Source organism: Pseudophryne corroboree (genome assembly GCF_028390025.1).
Source record: "Pseudophryne corroboree isolate aPseCor3 chromosome 7 unlocalized genomic scaffold, aPseCor3.hap2 SUPER_7_unloc_10, whole genome shotgun sequence".
In the NCBI taxonomy this organism is placed as follows: domain Eukaryota; kingdom Metazoa; phylum Chordata; class Amphibia; order Anura; family Myobatrachidae; genus Pseudophryne; species Pseudophryne corroboree.
The window spans coordinates 388,828-411,260 of NW_026967609.1; the positions used below are offsets into that span (position 1 = coordinate 388,828).

The window sequence follows — 22,433 nt, forward strand, 5'->3', positions numbered from 1 at the left end:
AGTGCCCCCCCTCTCTGTTTTAACCCTGTTTCTGTAGTGCAGTGCAGGGGAGAGCCTGGGAGCCTTCCCTCCAGCCTTTCTGTGAGGGAAAATGGCGCTGTGTGCTGAGGAGATAGGCCCCGCCCCTTTTTCGGCGGCCTCGTCTCCCGCTCTTAACGGATTCTGGCAGGGGTTAAATATCTCCATATAGCCTCCGGAGGCTATATGTGAGGTATTTTTAGCCAAAATAGGTATTCATTTGCCTCCCAGGGCGCCCCCCTCCCAGCGCCCTGCACCCTCAGTGACTGCCGTGTGAAGTGTGCTGAGAGGAAAATGGCGCACAGCTGCAGTGCTGTGCGCTACCTTTAGAAGACTGAGGAGTCTTCTGCCGCCGATTCTGGACCTCTTCTTACTTCAGCATCTGCAAGGGGGCCGGCGGCAAGGCTCCGGTGACCATCCAGGCTGTACCTGTGATCGTCCCTCTGGAGCTGATGTCCAGTAGCCAAGAAGCCAATCCATCCTGCACGCAGGTGAGTTCACTTCTTCTCCCCTAAGTCCCTCGTTGCAGTGATCCTGTTGCCAGCAGGACTCACTGTAAAATAAAAAACCTAAGCTAAACTTTCCTAAGCAGCTCTTTAGGAGAGCCACCTAGATTGCACCCTTCTCGGCCGGGCACAAAAATCTAACTGGCTTGGAGGAGGGTCATAGGGGGAGGAGCCAGTGCACACCACCTGATCCTAAAGCTTTACTTTTTTGTGCCCTGTCTCCTGCGGAGCCGCTATTCCCCATGGTCCTTTCAGGAACCCCAGCATCCACTAGGACGATAGAGAAAGGATGCGCCTCTGATCCGCTTGCCTTTCTGAGGCCAAAAGGACTGTACATGATAATACGGTGCTTTCTTAGGCTGTGAGGGAACCTGAGGTAAAAAAGTTGACTTCCAGGCTGTTGCCGTGGATACGAGGTCCGAGAGACCGTCTTCAAACAATTCCTCACCCTTATAAGGCAAAACCTCCATGTGTCTTTTAGAATCAGCATCACCTGTCCACTGCCGAGTCCATAATACTCTCCTGGCAGAAATGGACATTGCATTAATTCTAGATGCCAGCAGGCAAATGTCCCTCTGTGCATCCCGCATATATAAGACGACGTCTTTTATATGTTCTAGGGTTAGCAAAATAGTATCCCTGTCGAGGGATTCAATGTTGTCTGACAGGGAATCAGTCCATGCTGCTGCAGCACTACACATCCAGGCTGAAGCAATAGCAGGTCTCAGTATAGTACCTGAGTGTGTATACACAGACTTCAGGATAGCTTCCTGCTTTCTATCTGCAGGCTCCTTTAAGGCGGCCGTATCCTGAGACGGCAGTGCCACCTTTTTTGATAAGCGTGTGAGCGCCTTGTCCACCCTAGGGGATGTTTCCCAACGTAACCTGTCCGTTGGCGGGAAAGGGTACGCCATCAGTAACCTCTTAGAAATCACTAGTTTCTTATCGGGGGAACTCCACGCTTCCTCACACAATTCATTTAATTCATCAGATGGGGGAAAAAAGTCACTGGCTGCTTTTTCTCCCCAAACATAATACCCCTCTTGGTAGTAACCGGGTTAATATCAGAAATGTGCAATACATTTTTCATTGCAGTAATCATGCATCGGATGGCTTTTGTAGATTGTGCATTTGTCTCATCCTCATCTACACTGGAGTCAGACTCCGTGTCGACATCTGTGTCTACCATCTGAGCTAGCGGGCGTTTATGGGCCCCTGATGGCCTCTGAGACGCCTGGGCAGGCGCGGGCTGAGATCCCGGCTGTCCCAAGGCTGCTGCGTCATCGAACCTTTTATGTAAGGAGTTGACACTGTCTGTTAAGACCTTCCACATATCCATCCAATCCGGTGTCGGCCCCGTCGGGGGCGACACCACACTTATCTGCCCTTGCTCCGCCTCCACGTAACCCTCCTCATCAAACATGTCGACACAGCCGTACCGACACACCGCACACACACAGGGAATGCTCTGACTGAGGACAGGACCCCACAAAGTCCTTTGGGGAGACAGAGAGAGAGTATGCCAGCACACACCACAGCGCTATATAACACAGGGATTTACACTATAATGAGTGATTTTTCCCAATAGCTGCTTATTATCTTATTTGGGCCTAAATTTATGTGCCCCCCCCCTCTCTTTTTTACCCTTCTTGTACAGGATACTGCAGGGGAGAGCCTGGGGAGCGTCCTTCCAGCGGAGCTGTGAAGAGAAAATGGCGCTGGTGTGCTGAGGAAGAAGGCCCCGCCCCCTCAGCGGCGCGCTTCTCCTGCGTTTTGTATATCTTAATGGCGGGGTTTTTTGCACATATACAGTTTTCCAGACTGTATTATGTGCATAATGTGCCAAAAGGTATTCTTATTGCTGCCCAGGGCGCCCCCCCCCCCAGCGCCCTGCACCCTACAGTGACCGGAGTGTGTGGTGTGCAGTGGGAGCAATGGCGCACAGCTGCAGTGCTGTGCGCTACCTTAATGAAGACCGGAGTCTTCTACCGCCGATTTCATCTCCTTCTCTTCTGTCTTCTGGCTCTGCAAGGGGGACGGCGGCGCGGCTCCGGACGATCGAGGTCAGGCCCTGTGTTCGAACCCTCTGGAGCTAATGGTGTCCAGTAGCCTAAGAAGCACAAGCTAGCTGTGAACAGGTACGTTTGCTTCTCTCCCCTCAGTCCCACGTAGCAGTGAGTCTGTTGCCAGCAGATCTCACTGAAAATAAAAAACCTAACAAATACTTTCTTTTTAGCAAGCTCAGGAGAGCCCACTAGGAGCACCCAGCTCTGGCCGGGCACAGATTCTAACTGAGGTCTGGAGGAGGGGCATAGAGGGAGGAGCCAGTGCACACCAGATAGTACCTAATCTTTCTTTTAGAGTGCCCAGTCTCCTGCGGAGCCCGTCTATTCCCCATGGTCCTTACGGAGTTCCCAGCATCCACTAGGACGTCAGAGAAATTAGAAAAACAACAGCCCCGATACAAACACCTACAGACCACGGATATACAGAGGTGAGAAAGACAACAGCCCTGATACAGACACATACAGACCACGGATATACAGAGGTGAGAAAGACAACAGCCCTGATACAGACACATACAGACCACGGATACAGAGGTGAGAAAGACAACAGCCCTGATACAGACACATACAGACCACGGATACAGAGGTGAGAAAGACAACAGCCCTGATACAGACACATACAGACCACGGATACAGAGGTGAGAAAGACAACAGCCCTGATACAGACACATACAGACCACGAATATACAGAGGTGAGAAAGACAACAGCCCTGATACAGACACATACAGACCACGGATATACAGAGGTGAGAAAGACAACAGCCCTGATACAGACACCTACAGACCACGGATATACAGAGGTGAGAAAGACAACAGCCCTGATACAGACACCTACAGACCACGGATACAGAGGTGACAAAGACAACAGCCCTGATACAGACACATACAGACCACGGATATACAGAGGTGAGAAAGACAACAGCCCTGATACAGACACATACAGACCACGAATATACAGTGGTGAGAAAGACAACAGCCCTGATACAGACACCTACAGACCACGGATACAGAGGTGAGAAAGACAACAGCCCTGATACAGACACCTACAGACCACGAATATACAAAGGTTAGAAACACGACCACCCTGATACAGACACATACAGACCACGGATATACAGAGGTGAGAAAGACAACAGCCCTGATACAGACACCTACAGACCACGAATATACAGTGGTGAGAATGACAACAGCCCTGATACAGACACCTACAGACCACGGATACAGAGGTGAGAAAGACAACAGCCCTGATACAGACACCTACAGACCACAGATACTGAGAAGTGAGAAAGACAACAGCCCTGATAAAGACACATACAGACCACGGATACAGAGGTGACAAAGACAACAGCCCTGATTCAGACACCTACAGACCACGGATATACAAAGGTTAGAAACACGACCACCCTGATACAGACACATACAGACCACGGATATACAGAGGTGAGAAAGACAACAGCCCTGATACAGACACCTACAGACCACGAATATACAGTGGTGAGAATGACAACAGCCCTGATACAGACACCTACAGACCACGGATACAGAGGTGAGAAAGACAACAGCCCTGATACAGACACCTACAGACCACAGATACTGAGAAGTGAGAAAGACAACAGCCCTGATAAAGACACATACAGACCACGGATACAGAGGTGACAAAGACAACAGCCCTGATTCAGACACCTACAGACCACGGATACAGAGGTGAGAAAGACACAGAGACCTAATACAGACCACGGATATAGAGAAGTCAGAAAGACAACAGCCCTGATACAGACACCTACAGACCACGGATACAGAGGTGAGAAAGGCACAGAGACCTGATACAGACACATACAGACCACGGATATACAGAGTTGAGAAAGACAACAACCCTGATACAGACACCTACAGACCACGGATACAGAGGTGAGAAAGACAACAGCCCTGATACAGACACCTACAGACCACGGATATACAGACCACGGATACAGAGGTGAGAAAATCAACAGCCCTGATACAGGCACCTACAGACCACGGATACAGAGGTGAGACAGACACAGAGACCTGATACAGACACCTACAGACCACGGATATACAGACCACGGATACAGAGGTGAGACAGACACAGAGACCTACCCCTCGTTAGCAGCAGTGCATGATGTATTCCAAGACTGGCATGTAGCACCACTCTTGCTCCCAAACCATGGAGTCTTGCCGGTGCCACATGGGCCGCCCCCACCTGCCAGTAGTGAGCCGCACCGCGCTCTTGGGCTCCTTCGGATTCTTCCAAACTGAAAACAATAGTTAGAATGACAGTGGTGTCATTTAAAGGAAAACTAAGAATATTTTTTTTATGTCCTTAACTTTTAAAGGGGACTTGTTATATTTCCAAGAACAAGAACTCACATTTTAGTAATTGACTGGAATTATTAAGATGACTCATTGAAAGTGGATTAGCACGTTATTCACTAAAACCTCCTGGTGGCCATAACTACACAGGGTTTACAGAAATAACACCAAAATAAGAAAGAATGGGGAATGTATCCTAAAAGTACTGAAAACACAGAGCGAATATAAGCCAACATGAAGAAGCCACCCCAATAAAGGAGAAGATTTGGGCTAGATACCACCTCAGCCGTTGGTACGGATTCCAGTCATCAGTCTGGAATGGTTTATGCGGCCATTAACAACCTTCCCAGGAAATCAGAGGAACCCAGAAGCCACATCCAGAGATCTGCAGGCCTCTTTCTCATCAGTAGACTGAACAAGCGTGGCTTTCATGGAAGGCAGTACTAATGACATTTATGAAAGCGTGGAATTTCTGGGTCCCAGGAACTTTTACGGTGTTTCTGAAGTGATCATCCAGATATGCTGCTGTCTCCATATGATTTTCTTGTGTTAGTGACACACATTCCTCCGCTCCTATGCCAAATCATCTTTATGAGAGAATAAGTTGGCAAATTTTTCTTGTTCTTAAATGGTGCATCTGACCCCCCCCCCCCCCCCCCCCCCCCTCCATTATGCCAGTACTTCTCTAAGAGTGCAAATAGCAGTAACAGTGACAAAACAGTAGGGAACAGATGATTAAGAGCCAAAACTGTGCATGACTGAGCGTGAAGGAAGGAATGCAGCATCCCACAGCCTGCTTTACAGACAAGGATTCAACAGTAAGTGACCAAAAATCCTATTGTCTCTTCCAGCAAGGCTGGTGGGAACTTTACCATGGGACGTACAACAGCCACTCCAAGGGGAGGTAAAGCTTAGGCTGCCTGACCGGAGAACTGAAGGGGAGGGGGGGGCTGGGCTTTGGCCTGCACATCGTGGTTGGGAAACACCGGCTTAGAGGGTGCACCTGCATTTTCCCCTTTTCTTACATACTCTCATGTGAATGAAGGAGGCGGGGGGAAGGGAGTTGGGCTTTGGACTGCACACCCTGCACATCGCAGTTGGGAAACACCGGCTTAGAGGGTGCACCTGCATTTTCCCCTTTTCCTACATACTCTCATGTGAATGAAGGAGGCGGGGGGAAGGGAGCTGGGCTTTGGACTGCACACCCTGCACATCGTGGTTGGGAAACACCGGCTTAGAGGGTGCACCTGCATTTTCCCCTTTTCCTACATACTCTCATGTGAAAGGAAGCGGAGGAGAAGTGGGGGCTTTTTACCATATCTGCTACGGATGCTCCTCGGGTAACGCCAAGAACCATGGATTAATATTTACTTACAAAAAGAAGTCTTAAAATTACATCTCTATAGATTTACCAAACATTTAACACTCATTTATATTTACAACCATGAAAATCAGGAACTCCAGTGTGAAGAACAGGTAGAACAGCTAGTTATAATACAGATGTTACCATGACGTACCTTCCTTTCTGTGTGTCCATGGGTCAGCGATATAACCCCATCACAGCCTGCCTCCCCAGAAGAGAGAAATCTGTGGAATGATAACACAGTGATCAGTAATAATGAGGGAGGGAACCACTGTGAATACATTGCTAAATATCCAAAGAATGTGACACTATGCTTTCTACATAGTCCCAGCTGGTTGGGAGCCAAGGGAAACATTGCTGGCCGCAAACCCACAGCATGAGGCCATACCGACCACTCAGCAACCTCCCTGCTGCACCAATCACTAATTGCTGAGCAATCACAAAATGGAGATGGAGTCGCTCTTTCCCCAGTCAGGACAATCTTAGGACAAAATATGCACAGCGACAAATAACGGCTGAAAGGCTGCAGGATAACATCATGGTCATAGCGATGCCCAGCTCTCAGATTTTCCTTCCTTTCCCCATAATCTGCGCTGTAGCAATGTGCGCATTCACAGGCATCGCCATACTGACACAGCAATAAATGAGACAATGAATCTCTATATGAGTATTACGCTCTGAATGTATCAGGCAACATCATGAACACTTATGGCCAAGTGTGGGGGCAGTTCTGGCCAGTGTACATTACACTTTGTGCTCTTCAATACCTAACATCTGCCACCTCTGCCCTACTTCCACACAACACCCACCATCTGCCACCTCTGCCCTACTTCCACACAACACCCACCATCTGCCACCTCTGCCCTACTTCCACACAACACCCACCATCTGCCACCTCTGCCCTACTTCCACACAATACCCACCATCTGCCACCTCTGCCCTACTTCCACACAACACCCACCATCTGCCACCTCTGCCCTACTTCCACACATCTGCCACCTCTGCCCTACTTCCACACATCTGCCACCTCTGCCCTACTTCCACACAACACCTAACATCTGCCACCTCTGCCCTACTTCCACACAATACCTAAGATCTGCCACCTCTGCCCTACTTCCACACAACATCTAACATCTGCCACCTCTGCCCTACTTCCACACAATACCTAACATCTGCCACCTCTGCCCTACTTCCACACAACACCTAACATCTGCCACCTCTGCCCTACTTCCACACAACACCTAACATCTGCTACCTCTGCCCTACTTCCACACAACACCTAACATCTGCCACCTCTGCCCTACTTCCACACAACACCTAACATCTGCCACCTCTGCTCTACTTCCACACACCTAACATCTGCCATCTCTGCCCTACTTCCACACAACACCTATCATCTGCCATCTCTGCCCTACTTCCACACAACACCTATCATCTGCCATCTCTGCCCTACTTCCACACAACACCTATCATCTGCCACCTCTGCCCTACTTCCACACAACACCTAACATCTGCCACCTCTGCCCTACTTCCACACAACACCTAACATCTGCCACCTCTACCCTACTTCTACACAATACCAAACATCTGCCACCTCTGCCCTACTTCCACACACCTAACATCTGCCACCTCTGCCCTACTTCCACACAACACCTAACATCTGCCACCTCTGCCCTACTTCCACACAACACCTAACATCTGCCACCTCTGCCCTACTTCCATACATCTAACATCTGCCACCTCTGCCCTACTTCCACACAACACCTAACATCTGCCACCTCTGCCCTACTTCCACACAATACCTAACATCTGCCACCTCTGCCCTACATCCACACATCTAACATCTGCCACCTCTGCCCTAGTTCCACACAATACCTAACATCTGCCACCTCTGACCTACTTTCACACAATACCTAACATCTGCCACCTCTGCCCTACTTCCATGGCATCCATAGGTTTACTAATTTCTATTGCATTGTATGATGCCACCATGGGCCAGATGGGGCTGACACTCTTCCTATAGAGCGAGGCAGCCATGGCAATGATCACGTGGGTGACAGACCAGCAAGCAGAGTAGCAATGTCCAAGGCTGACAGCAACACCACTGTGATGGGATCCCAGGATCTGGTGCCATCTAGGTGGGGGCATGGGACCAAGGTCTGTCTATACCATGTGAGAGATAAAGGGGCGGAACTTCCACAGAAGCATGGACCCATGCCTGCCCCACGTTGTCAGGAGCACTGTTTACATTTGTAATCTAGGGGGAAATATACCAATCCTTCCAAAGAGTGAGGAGTTACCCATAGCAAAAATCAGCTTTTAGCCATCATTTATCAAGCATACTGTATACAATGACAGGTGGAAGCTGATTGGGGAAGTGGACAAGTTCTAGCAACCAATCTGTAGAAGGCTCTCTGCCTCAGCTCTCCATGTGTCACATGGTCTGCGCCAGGGAACTGCGGAAACTTCACATATGAGAGACAGGGCTATTAAAGGAAGGGAGGGGGGGTATGTCTTCATCTTAAACCATTTCTAAACCCATACTTAAAAGGAGGATATTTATGAAGGAACTGGAGACATTATGGGTTGAATTTTCTATGGGAAAGAAAAGTACAGAAAAACTTTATTAGGGACATGTTATAAACTGCATGATATTAGTGCGACTGAGGAAGTGCAACTCTTGATGGAAATCATAGAAGCTACAGGGCTGGGGGAGGTCCTAATCATTGGGGACTTTAATTATCCGGACACAAACAAATTGGGCCAGTGAATCATTTAATACAGCAAGGGGTAAAAGGTTCTTAAATATGCTAAAGGATAACTACTTGTCGCAAATAGTCGAGGAACCAACCAGAGTTGGGACTATACTGGACCTGGTACTAACATGGAGATAATAGCGAATACCGCAGTAGGCGAGAACTTGAGTAACAGTGATCATAAAATGATCACATTCAATATTAGCATTCAAAAGCCGCACTCTTAGGGTACAAATAACACTCTTAACTTTAAAAAAGCAAAATTTAACATGCTGAAACCCGCACTAAAGGACACATATTGGGAAACTTTGTTTCAGGGAAAGAACACTGCTGAAATGTGGGATGTTTTTAAAACAATGCCAAACAAATATACCCATAACAGCATGCCCCTGGGCAGTTAAAATCAGAGTATTAAATTCAAACCAATGTGGTTTAACAAAAAGGTAAAGGAAGAAATGGATAAAAAGAGGCGAGCATTCAAAGGTTTCAAATCAGAGATGGGAAGGAGGAGTCATTCCAGTAGTACAAGGAATGTAACATAAAATGCAAAAAGGAAATCAGAGCAGCTAAAATAGAAAACAAAAAGCAAATCGCTAAGGAGAGTAAAACTAACCCTAAAAAATTCTATAAATACAAAAATGGTAAGATGATAAAAAAAAGAGAATATAGGAACACTAAAAAGTGAACTGGGATTCCTGATAAATGACAACAAAGAAAAAGCTGAAATACTGAACAAATTTTTCTCATCAGTGTTTACTAGAGAGGATAAGATTGTGGGATCAGTGAGTAACAACAACAATAGTATTGATAAAGGCCCATTGCTTAATACCTATCTGTCTGAGGAAGTAGTCCGTGAACGATTAAAAAAAAAAAAACAAGACTAATAAATCTTCTGGTCCAGATGGCCTACATCCTAGGGTTCTGATGGAGTTAAATGCTGAAATAGCAAGGCCTCTGTATCTGATTTTCACTGAGTCACTTAGATCAGGCGTGGTACCAAAGGACTGGCGTATAGCGGATGTAGTCCCAATATGTAAAAAGGGTATTGAACTTCATCCTGGTAACTATAGACCGGTTAGTCAGACATCAATAGTGGGAAACTATTGGAAAGTATACTCAGGGACAGCATACAGGATTACTTGGAGAACTCCCATGCTATTAATAAGAACCAGCATGGTTCTGTGATAAATAAGTCATGCCAAACTTATTTGATTAGCTTCTATGAGATAGTAAGCGACAATCTCGACCAGGGTGCAGTTGATGTGGATTATCTAGATTTTGCAAAAGCTTTCGCCACAGTGCCTCACAACAGGCCGACTTTCAAATTAAGGGAGCTCGGTATAGGAGACACTATTTGAACATGGAGAAGTAATTGGCTTGATAACAGGGAACAGCGAATGGTGATTAATGGATGTTTTCCACCTGGGCTAAAGTAATTAGTGGAATACCGCAGGGTTCTATCCTGGAGCCAATATTGTTTAATATATTTATTAATGATTTAGGAGTAGGACTTGAAAGCACAGTGTCAATTTTTGTAGACAATACTAAAATATGTAGGATAATCAAGTCGGATGTGGAGTCTCTTCAGAGCGATTTAATTAAACTGGAATTTTGGGCAATGAAATGGTGTATGAGGTTTAATGTGGAAAAATGTAAAGTTATGCACTTTGGAACTAAGAATAAACATGCAACCTACCAATTAAATGGGGAAAAAATAGGGGTGACTGTATTAGAAAAGGATTTGGGGATATTCATTGATAGTAAATTTAGCAGCAACACATAATGTCAAAGTGCAGCAATAAAGGAAAATAAGGTGTTAGCATGCAGTAAAAGGGGAATGGAGACACGGGATGAGCGTGTAATCCTGTCGCTGTATAATCACTGGTGCGGCCGCATCTTGAGTATTGTGTACAATTTTGGGCACCTCACTACAAAAGACGTATTAGAACTTGAAAAGGTTCAGAGGCGAGCAGCCAAATAGATTAAGGGATTGGAGACAATGGACTATGAGGAGATGCATTCTAGGTTAGATATGTTTACAATAAAAATGAAACGACTAAGGGCAGATATAATTATTATTTCCAAATATATAAAATGAGATTTATGGTAAGAACTTACCGTTGTTAAATCTCTTTCTGCGAGCTACACTGGGCTCCACAAGGATTAACATAGGGGTGTAGAGTAGGATCTTGATCCGAGGCACCAACAGGCTCAAAGCTTTTGACTGTTACCAAGATGCACAGCGCCGCCTCCTCTATAACCCCGCCTCCATGCCAGTGAGCTCAGTTTCGTTAACCAGTCCAATGCAGTAGCAAGTACCAGAGACGACAATCATGAGTAGCCACATACACCACACACTCACCACAGGAGATGGTGTCAGCGGCTAATGACATACCAACACAAAGAAGCCAAGTGCGTCACGGTAGGCGCCTTGTGGAGCCCAGTGTACCTCGCAGAAAGAGATTTAACAGCGTTAAGTTCTTACCATAAATCTCGTTTTCTGCTGCGGGGTACACTGGGCTCCACAACGATTAACATCGGGGATGTCCTAAAGCAGTTCCTGATGGGAGGGAACGCACTGTAGCGGGCACAAGAACCCGGCGTCCAAAGGAAGCATCCTGGGAGGCGGAAGTATCGAAGGCGTAGAACCTAATGAATATGTTCACTGAGGACCACGTAGCCGCCTTGCACAATTGTTCACGGGTCATACCACGGCGGGCCGCCCAAGAAGGTCCAACAGACCCAGTAGAATGTGCCTTAATGGTAGCAGGAGCTGGAAAGCCAGCCTGTACATAAGCATGTGCAATCACCATTCTAATCCATCTGGCCAGGGTCTGCTTGTGAGCAGGCCAGCCACGTTTGTGAAAACCAAACAGTACAAAGAGAGAGAATCAGACTTCCGAAGGGAAGTAGTTCTCTTCACATAGATACGGAGAGCCCGTACCACATCCAAGACCGTTCTTTGGAAAACAAATCAGGAGAGGCAAAGGCCAGAACCACAATCTCCTGATTAAGGTGGAAAGAAGACACCACCTTAGGTAAATACCCGGGACGAGTCCTAAGAACCGCCCAATCACAGTGAAAAATCAGATACGGTGACCTACAAGACAAGGCACCCAAATCCGACACCCGTCTACCAGAGGCAATAGCCAGCAGAAACACCACCTTAAGAGAAAGCCACTTCTGGTCTGCAGATTGAAGGGGCTCAAACGGAGACCCTTGCAACGCCTCCAGAACCACCGACAAGTCCCAAGGAGCCACAGGCGGGACATAAGGAGGTTGAATCTGCAACACACCCTGAGGGAACGTATGCACATCAGGTAAGGTCGCAATTTTTCTCTGGAACCAAACCGACAAGGCAGAAATCTGAACCTTGATGGAGGCCAGACGAAGGCCCAAGTCCAGGCCCTGTTGTAGAAAGGCCAAAAGTTTGGCCGTACTAAACTTGTAAGCGTCATAATTGTTAGATGCGCACAAAGTAAGAATTCCAGACCCTATGGTAAATCCGAGCAGAAGCCGGTTTCTGGGCCTTCAACATGGTTTGAATGACCGCCTCAGAAAATCCTTTGGCCCTCAAGACGGAAGCTTCAAAAGCCACACCGTCAAAGCCAACCGGGCTAAATCCTGATATACTCAAGGGCCCTGAACAAGGAGATCTGGGCGCTGTGGAAGAAGAAGAGGACGCTCTATCGAGAGACCCTGAAGGTCTGAGAACCAATGCCGTCTGGGCCACGCGGGAGCAATCAGAAGTAGGATTCCTCCTTCTTGCTTGAACTTCCTTATTACTCTGGGCAGGAGTGACACCGGAGGAAACACGTATGGCAGCTGAAATGAAAGTTCCATGGAATTGCCAGAGCATCCACGAACGCTGCTTGAGGATCCCTTTTCTTTACTCCGAAGACCGGAACCTTGTGATTGTGTCGAGACACCATCAGGTCCACATCTGGAAGGCCCCACCTGTCCACGAGGAGTTTAAATACTTCTGGATGGAGGCTCCACTCTCCGGCGTGTACATCCTGACGACTGAGAAAGTCCGCTTCACAGTTTAGGACCCCCGGAATGAATACTGCTGATATGGTGGCAGATGGCGCTCTGCCCACTGAAGAATCAGTGATACTTCACTCATTGCCATGCGGCTTCGAGTGCCGCATTGATGATTGATGTATGCAACCATGGTGGCGTTGTCCGACTGTACTTGAACAGGTCTGTGCTGTATTAAATGCTGGGCCAACTTAAATGAGTTGAACACTGCCCGCAACTCCAGAATGTTTATCGGGAGGAGAGACTCTTCCTTGGTCCACCGACCCTGAAGGGAGTGTTGCTCCAACACCGTGCCCCAACCTCTCAGACTGGCATCCGTCGTCAGAAGGACCCAGTTGGAGATCCAGAAGGGACGACCCTTGCTCAATCGTTGGTCCTACAGCCACCAGCTCAGTGACAGACGGATCTCCGGAGACAAGGAGATCATTTGAGACCTGATACGGTGAGGCAGGCCGTCCTACTTTGCAAGAATCAGCCTGTGCAGAGGGTAGGGAATGAGACCTAGCACTTGCAACGCCGAATGCATAGACACTTGCGGACGAGATAGGAAGCATCGAATCCTGTCCTGAAGCTTCAGGACTTTTTCCTGAGACAAGAACAACCGCTGGTTGTGAGTATCCAACAACGCCCCCAGGTGCACCATGCTCTGAGCAGGGATCAGGGAAGATTTCTTCCAGTTGATGAGCCACCCGTGGGCTTGCAGAAACTGGATAGTCAGATCTGGATGGCGCAGGAGAATTTCTGAGGAATTTGCCAAGATCAACAAGTCGTCCAGGTACGGAGGATCCTGACCCCTTGAGGGCGGAGTACAGCCGTCATTACCGCCATGACCTTGGTGAAGGCTTGCGGAGCCGTGGTCAAACCAAAAGGTAATGCCCGAAATTGGTAATGGAGGTTTCCAACCGCAAACATCAGGTATTGCTGATGCGACATTGCAATAGGAATATGCAGGTAAGCATCCTGTATGTTCAGGGAGACCATATAATCCCCAGGTTCCAAGGCCAGAACAATAGAAAGGAGTTTCCATACGAAACTTGGAGACCCTCACAAATTTGTTCAAGGACTTGAGGTTGAGATTGTGCCAGGAGGACCCATTCGGTTTCGGGACTAGGAACGGTGGTGAATAGTACCCCTTGCCTCTCTGAGCCAGAGGCACCTGTACCACCACTCCTGTGTCCAGGAGGGACTGTACCACCGAATGAAAAGTTTCTGCCTTCACCTGATCCGAAGGGACGTCTGTCAGGCAAAATCGATGAGGGGGATGATTTTTGAAGGATACGGCGTAACCTCGAGTGACGACTTCCCGTACCCAGGCATTGGAAGTGGTCTTCAATCATTCCTGGGTAAACCCTAGAAGTCAGCCCCCCACTCTGGTATCCCCCAGAGGGAGGCCCGCCCAGTCATGCGGCAGGCTTGTCAGTCTTGGAAGCACGCTGACGGGCACCCCAGGCCCGTTTGGGTTTGGGCTTAGTAGGTTTGGAAGTGCGGGTCTGTTTCGGGTACGCCTGACCATTTGCTTTCCCTGAAGGACGAAAGGAGCAAAAGGAAGTACTCTTAGCCTTTGGTACCGAAGGAGTAGTACTAGGTAGACATGCTGTTTTAGCAGAAGCTAAGTCAGCCACTATCTTGTTGAGGTCTTCTCCGAAAAGAATGTTTACATTAAATAAGAATTTACTTACCGATAATTCTATTTCTCGGAGTCCGTAGTGGATGCTGGGGTTCCTGAAAGGACCATGGGGAATAGCGGCTCCGCAGGAGACAGGGCACAAAAAGTAAAGCTTTAGGATCAGGTGGTGTGCACTGGCTCCTCCCCCTATGACCCTCCTCCAAGCCTCAGTTAGGTACTGTGCCCGGACGAGCGTACACAATAAGGAAGGATTTATGAATCCCGGGTAAGACTCATACCAGCCACACCAATCACACTGTACAACCTGTGATCTGAACCCAGTTAACAGTATGATAACAGCGGAGCCTCTGAAAGATGGCTCACAACAATAATAACCCGATTTTTGTAACTATGTACAAGTAATGCAGATAATCCGCACTTGGGATGGGCGCCCAGCATCCACTACGGACTCCGAGAAATAGAATTATCGGTAAGTAAATTCTTATTTTCTCTATCGTCCTAGTGGATGCTGGGGTTCCTGAAAGGACCATGGGGATTATACCAAAGCTCCCAAACGGGCGGGAGAGTGCGGATGACTCTGCAGCACCGAATGAGAGAACTCCAGGTCCTCCTTAGCCAGGGTATCAAATTTGTAGGATTTTACAAACGTGTTTGCCCCTGACTAAATAACCGCTCGGCAAAGTTGTAAAGCCGAGACCCCTCGGGCAGCCGCCCAAGATGAGCCCACCTTCCTTGTGGAATAGGCATTTACATATTTTGGCTGTGGCAGGCCTGCCACAGAATGTGCAAGCTGAATTGTATTACACATCCAACTAGCAAAAGTCTGCTTAAAAGCAAGAGCACCCAGTTTGTTGGGTGCATACAGGATAACAGCAAGTCAGTTTTCCTGACTCCAGCCGTCCTGGAACCTATATTTTCAGGGCCCTGACCACATCTAGCAACTTGGAGTCCTCCAAGTCCCTAGTAGGCGCAAGACACCACAATAAGCTGGTTCAGGTGAAACACTGACACCACCTTAGGGAGAGAACTGGGGACGAGTCCGCAGCTCTGCCCTGTCCGAATGGACAAACAGATATGGGCTTTTTTTGAGAAAAAAACCACCAATTTGACACTCGCCTGGTCCAGGCCAGGTCCAAAAGCATGTTCACTTTTCATGTGAGATGCTTCAAATCCACAGATTTGACTGGTTTTAAACCAATGTGTTTTGAGGAATCCCAGAACTACGTTGAGATCCCACAGTGCCACTGGAGGCACAAAAGGGGGTTGTATATGCAATACTCCCTTGACAAACTTCTGGACTTCAGGAACTGAAGCCACTTCTTTCTGGAAGAAAAATCAACAGGGCCGAAATTTGAACCTTAATGGACCCCAATTTGAGGCCCATAGACACTCCTGTTTGCAAGAAATGCAGGAATCGACCGAGTTGAAATTTCTTCGTGGGGCCTTCCTGGCCTCACACCACGCAACATATTTTCGCCACATGTGGTGATAATGTTGTGCGGTCACCTCCTTTCTGGCTTTGACCAGGGTAGGAATGACCTCTTCCTGAATGCCTTTTCCCTTAGGATCCGGCGTTCCACCGCCATGCCGTCAAACGCAGCTGCGGTAAGTCTTGGAACAGACACGGTACTTGCTGAAACAAGTCCCTTCTTAGCGGCAGAGGCCATAAGTCCTCTGTGAGCATCTCTTGAAGTTCCGGGTACCAAGTCCTTCTTGGCCAATCCGGAGCCATGAGTATAGTTCTTACTCCTCTACGTCTTATAATTCTCAGTACCTTAGGTATGAAAAGCAGAGGATGGAACACATACACCGACTGGTACACCCACGGTGTTACCAGAACGTCCACAGCTATTGCCTGAGGGTCTCTTAACCTGGCGCAATACCTGTCCCGTTTTTTGTTCAGACGGGACGCCATCATGTCCACCTTTGGTAATTCCCAACGGTTTACAATTTTGTGGAAAACTTCCCCATGAAGTTTCCACTCTGCCGGGTGGAGGTCGTGCCTACTGAGGAAGTCTGCTTCCCAGTTTCCATTCCCGGAATGAAACACTGCTGACAGTGCTATCACATGATTTTCCGCCCAGCGAAAAGTCCTTGCAGTTTTTGCCACTGCCCTCCTGCTTCTTGTGCCGCCCTGTCTATTTACGTGGGCGACTGCCGTGATGTTTTATCCCACTGGATCAATACCGGCTGACCTTGAAGCAGAGGTCTTGCTAAGCTTAGAGCATTATAAATTTACCCTTAGCTATATTTATGTGGAGAAAAATCTCCAGACTTGATCACACTCCCTGGAAATTTTTTCCTTGTGTGACTGCTCCCCAGCCTCTCGGGCTGGCCTCCGTGGTCACCAACATCCAAAACTGAATGCCGAATCTGCGGCCCTCTAGAAGATGAGCACTCTGTAACCACCACAGGAGAGACACCCTTGTCCTTGGATATTGGGTTATCCGCTGATGCATCTGAAGATGCGATCCGGACCATTTGTCCAGCAGATCCCACTGAAAAGTTCTTGCATGAAATCTGCCGACTGGAATTGCTTCGAAGGAAGTCACCATTTTTTTACCATGGCCCTTGTGCAATGATGCACTGATTTTAGGAGGTTCCTGACTAGCTCGGATAACTCCCTGGCTTTCTCTTCCGGGAGAAACACCTTTTTCTGGACTGTGTCCAGAATCATCCCTAAGCACAGGAGACTTGTTGTCGGGATCAGCTGCGATTTTGGAATCTTTAGAATCCACCCCTGCTGTTGTAACAGTATCCGAGATAGTGCTACTCCGACCTCTAACTGTTCCCTGGACTTTGCCCTTATCAGGAGATCGTCCAAGTAAGGGATAATTAAGACGCCTTTTCTTCGAAGAAGAACCATCATTTCGGCCATTACCTTGGTAAAGACCCGGGGTGCCGTAGACAATCCAAACGGCAGCGTCTGAAACTGATAGTGACAGTTCTGTACCACGAACCTGAGGTACCCTTAGTGATAAGGGCAAATTTGGGACATGGAGGTAAGCATCCCTGATGTCTCGGGACACCAGATAGTCCCCTTCTTCCCGGTTCGTTATCACTGCTCTGAGTGACTCCATCTTGATTTGAACCTTTGTAAGTGTTCAAATTTTTTTAGATTTAGAATAGGTCTCACCTAGCCTTCTGGCTTCAGTACCACAATATAGTGTGGAATAATACCCCTTTTCTTGTTGTAGGAGGGGTAATTTAATTATCACCTGCTGGGAATACAGCTCGTGAATTTTTTCCCATACTGCCTCCTTGTCGGAGGGAGACCTTGGTAAAGCAGCCTTCAGGAGCCTGCGCAGGGGAAACGTCTCGACATTCCAAACTGTACCCCTGGGATACTACTTGTAGGATCCAGGGGTCCTGTACGGTCTCAGCGTCATGCTGAAAGCTTGTCAGAAGGGTTGGAACGCTTCTGTTCCTGGGAATGAGCTGCCTGCTGCAGTCTTCTTCCCTTTCCTCTATCCCTGGGCAGATATGACTCTTATAGGGACGAAAGGACTGAGGCTGAAAAGACGGTGTCTTTTTCTGCAGAGATGTGACTTAGGGTAAAAACGGTGGATTTTCCAGCCGTTGCCGTGGCCACCAGGTCCGATGGACCGACCCCAAATAACTCCTCTTCCTTTATACGGCAATACACCTTTGTGCCGTTTGGAATCTGCATCACCTGACCACTGTCGTGTCCATAAACATCTTCTGGCAGATATGGACATCGCACTTACTCTTGATGCCAGAGTGCAAATATCCCTCTGTGCATCTCGCATATATAGAAATACATCCTTTAAATGCTCTATAGTCAATAAAATACTGTCCCTGTCAAGGGTATCAATATTTTTAGTCAGGGAATCCGACCAAGCCACCCCAGCTCTGCACATCCAGGCTGAGGCGATCGCTGGTCGCAGTATAACACCAGTATGTGTGTATAAACTTTTTATGATATTTTTCCAGCCTCCTGTCAGCTGGCTCCTTGAGGACGGCCCTATCTATAGACGGTACCGCCACTTGTTCTGATAAGCGTGTGAGCGCCTTATCCACCCTAAGGGGTGTTTCCCAACGCGCCCTAACTTCTGGCGGGAAAGGGTATACCGCCCATATTTTCTATCGGGGGGAACCCACGCATCATCACACACTTCATTTAATTTATCTGATTCAGGAAAAACTACGGTAGTTTTTTCACATCCCACATAATACCCTCTTTTGTGGTACTTGTAGTATCAGAAATATGTAACACCTCCTTCATTGCCCTTAACGTGTGGCCCTAATAAGGAATACGTTTGTTTATTCACCGTCGACACTGGATTCAGTGTCTGTGTCTGTGTCGACCGACTAAAGTAAACGGGCGTTTTAAAAACCCCTGACGGTGTTTTTGAGACGTCTGGACCGGTACTAATTGTTTGTCGGCCGTCTCATGTCGTCAACCGACCTTGGCGCGTGTTGACATTATCACGTAATTCCCTAAATAAGCCATCCATTCCGGTGTCGACTCCCTAGAGAGTGACATCACCATTACAGGCAATTGCTCCGCCTCCTCACCAACATCGTCCTCATACATGTCGACACACACGTACCGACACACAGCACACACACAGGGAATGCTCTGATAGAGGACAGGACCTACTAGCCCTTTGGAGAGACAGAGGGAGAGTTTGCCAGCACACACCAAAAACGCTATAATTATATAGGGACAACCTTATATAAGTGTTTTCCCTTATAGCATCTTTTTTATATATTTCTAACGCCAAATTAGTGCCCCCCCTCTCTGTTTTAACCCTGTTTCTGTAGTGCAGTGCAGGGGAGAGCCTGGGAGCCTTCCCTCCAGCCTTTCTGTGAGGGAAAATGGCGCTGTGTGCTGAGGAGATAGGCCCCGCCCCTTTTTCGGCGGCCTCGTCTCCCGCTCTTAACGGATTCTGGCAGGGGTTAAATATCTCCATATAGCCCCCGGAGGCTATATGTGAGGTATTTTTAGCCAAAAAAGGTTTTCATTTGCCTCCCAGGGCGCCCCCCTCCCAGCGCCCTGCACCCTCAGTGACTGCCGTGTGAAGTGTGCTGAGAGGAAAATGGCGCACAGCTGCAGTGCTGTGCGCTACCTTAAGAAGACTGAGGAGTCTTCTGCCGCCGATTCTGGACCTCTTCTCGTTTCAGGCATCTGCAAGGGGGCCGGCGGCGAGGCTCCGGTGACCATCCAGGCTGTACCTGTGATCGTCCCTCTGGAGCTAATGTCCAGTAGCCAAGAAGCCAATCCATCCTGCACACAGGTGAGTTCACTTCTTCTCCCCTAAGTCCCTCGTTGCAGTGATCCTGTTGCCAGCAGGACTCACTGTAAAATAAAAAACCTAAGCTAAACTTTTCTAAGCAGCTCTTTAGGAGAGCCACCTAGATTGTACCCTTCTCGGCCGGGCACAAAAATCTAACTGAGGCTTGGAGGAGGGTCATAGGGGGAGGAGCCAGTGCACACCACCTGATCCTAAAGCTTTACTTTTTGTGCCCTGTCTCCTGCGGAGCCGCTATTCCCCATGGTCCTTTCAGGAACCCCAGCATCCACTAGGACGATAGAGAAAAAGGGAGAACCTTTTCTTAGAGTCCAGATCCACGGACCAGGACCGCAGCCAGAGAATCCGGCGAGCCAGAATGTATGTACTGTAGTAGAAGCCTTGGCCGTCAGAATACCAGCATCAGAAGCCGCCTCCTTAACGTAATGAGAAGCTGTGACAATATACAATAGACATTGTGGCCGGAGAGACCAACCAGCCACACGTGTAATGGCGGCTGCGGCACTGAAGGTGTTAACCCTCGTGCCCGGCGCCATATTAAGGGAAAATGGGCGCTGGGCGTCACTGTTAAACGTACTTACGGCGCTGGGCACGGACTGTTTAAAAGTTTGTTTAATGATGTGATTTAACATGTCATATGTAGTGCTCTATGCACAATTGCAGGAATGCATGTTTAACTGTATGTATTTTATATTCAAGATGTGGTCATCTGTATATTTAAAGAGGAAAATGCACTTACTCTTATAGATGTCTGAATCTTATCCTCTGGGAATAGGACAGGGCCCTTAGCATGCCACTTCCTAGCAGAGAGGTGTGAAGGACAATACCTTTTGATGTGTAAGTTCCTTAGAGAGAGATGCTAATCACTGGGTCTATGGGCTTGGAACTTGTTTCATGTACCTGATTTAATTGACATACAAACGACCTATGCAGGAAGGAAGACTGTTTGTTTGTATTGTAGCCATTCCTGTTGTAATCTCACACCCTGGGTTTGCCTGGAGATGTGACTGAGACAGAAACATTGTATTTTGAAGCTATGTGATAAATTTATCAATAGTGAATGTTAATCTGATACCAAACGTTGTCTGGGTGACAGGAAGGAGGATATTGTTTTATTGCACTTATATCCTTGTAAAATGTGATTTATTGGTATTTTGTAAGATAACCTGATTGGTTGGAGAAGACAGGGAGGGCTTACCCCCCTGTGATACTGTGTGGAAAATTGACATAAAAAGGAGACCTGCGTGCCTCCAGAGGTATTGTAACATCTTCTTCTGCTGAAAACATCTAATTGTATGCTGTTGCCCCTAGCAATAGGGAGGAGCCTTTTTAAAGGTTATTTGAGCAATAAACATCTTTGCCTCAAGAAGACTGCTTCATCTTGTGACCTACAGGGTTAGGCCAAACCTAGCCCCGTTCTCCGGCTGTCCAGGGAAGCACCTGACGTCTCCAAGCTCCGCCTTCCGCCAGCTACCGGTAGAGGCCTAGCAAGTGGCTAGTGGGGATTCGTCAGCACCACACAGCTGTGGTAAGGCAGTGCATCGGCACATACATAGCAGAACCGTGGTTCCAAACGCCACGGCAGGTTAGGAGTTTGGTGGTGGCAGCAAGAACCCGCCCACAACGCAGTGGGTGGAGTCAGTAACAGGCGGTTACTGACGGTAAGCGGGAATCCCCTATGTGGTCAGGCCTCGTGCGGCTTGACCTTCCAATCTGTGCGCAGTCAACGGGACGCGAAAGCGGCGAGTGCTTTCGTACGGTACCGTCCTGTCACAGAAATTGGTGGCATAGTGGTGGGATAATCCCAGGCGGCTTTTCATCACCCGATTGGAGAAGCCGAGTTACTCAGGAGAGGAGTAACTGCAGCGCAGGAGAACGCACAAGATGGCGGAATTCAGCGGAATGTCCAAGGAGGATCTGGAGATCGTATGCCAGGGGAAGGGTGTGGAAATCCCTTCAAACGCGTCCAGGAGCGTCATGCAGGCGGCGCTCAGGAGCTGGGAGGAGTCTCATCGGGCGGAGGTGGAAAGCACTGACGGCGTCAGCATCGCAGAGGACGGCCCACCAGTGGACCTTCGTGAGGAACCGGTGAGAACCACAAGCCCCGCCCTCTCTCACAGCAGCAATGTTTCCCAGCAATCCCTAGCAGGGCCAGGATCCCAACGTCCCAGGGGGGGGCGACCCGGATACCCTAGCAGATCGGCTAGCAGAATTGGGGGAAAGGGCAACGGAGCAAGAACGCATGCTTGTCATTCGGATGTGGCATGCGGAGCGGGCATCACAGGCCGTGGTACCCCGGGAGCCGTTGTCAGCTGTTGTACACAGATCAGGACGTATTCAGTTTGCCAAGTTTGCAGACAGTGATGGGGACATTGATGGACATTTGCAAGTCTTTGAGAGGACTTGTAAACTACATGATCTACCCAAGTCAGAGTGGGTGAGACACCTT

The 22,433-nt window shown here is 48.3% G+C and overlaps 1 protein-coding gene across 2 annotated transcripts in view; it reads right to left on the reverse strand.

Annotated features, from left to right (window-relative positions):
• Positions 1-22,433, reverse strand: part of ALS2 (alsin Rho guanine nucleotide exchange factor ALS2) — a 384,700-nt gene that overhangs the window by 336,182 nt on the left and 26,085 nt on the right. Inside the window, exons 2-3 of one of the 2 annotated variants that reach the window (XM_063950453.1) lie at positions 6,439-6,508; positions 4,709-4,863 (exon numbers count right to left, since the gene is read on the reverse strand). In XM_063950453.1, coding sequence (XP_063806523.1) covers positions 4,709-4,863; positions 6,439-6,458 — 175 coding nt within the window. In that variant the 5' untranslated portion in view covers positions 6,459-6,508. Of the gene's footprint in view, positions 1-4,708; positions 4,864-6,438; positions 6,509-22,433 lie in introns of those variants that run through there. The other variant, XM_063950454.1, reaches the window with a different exon arrangement.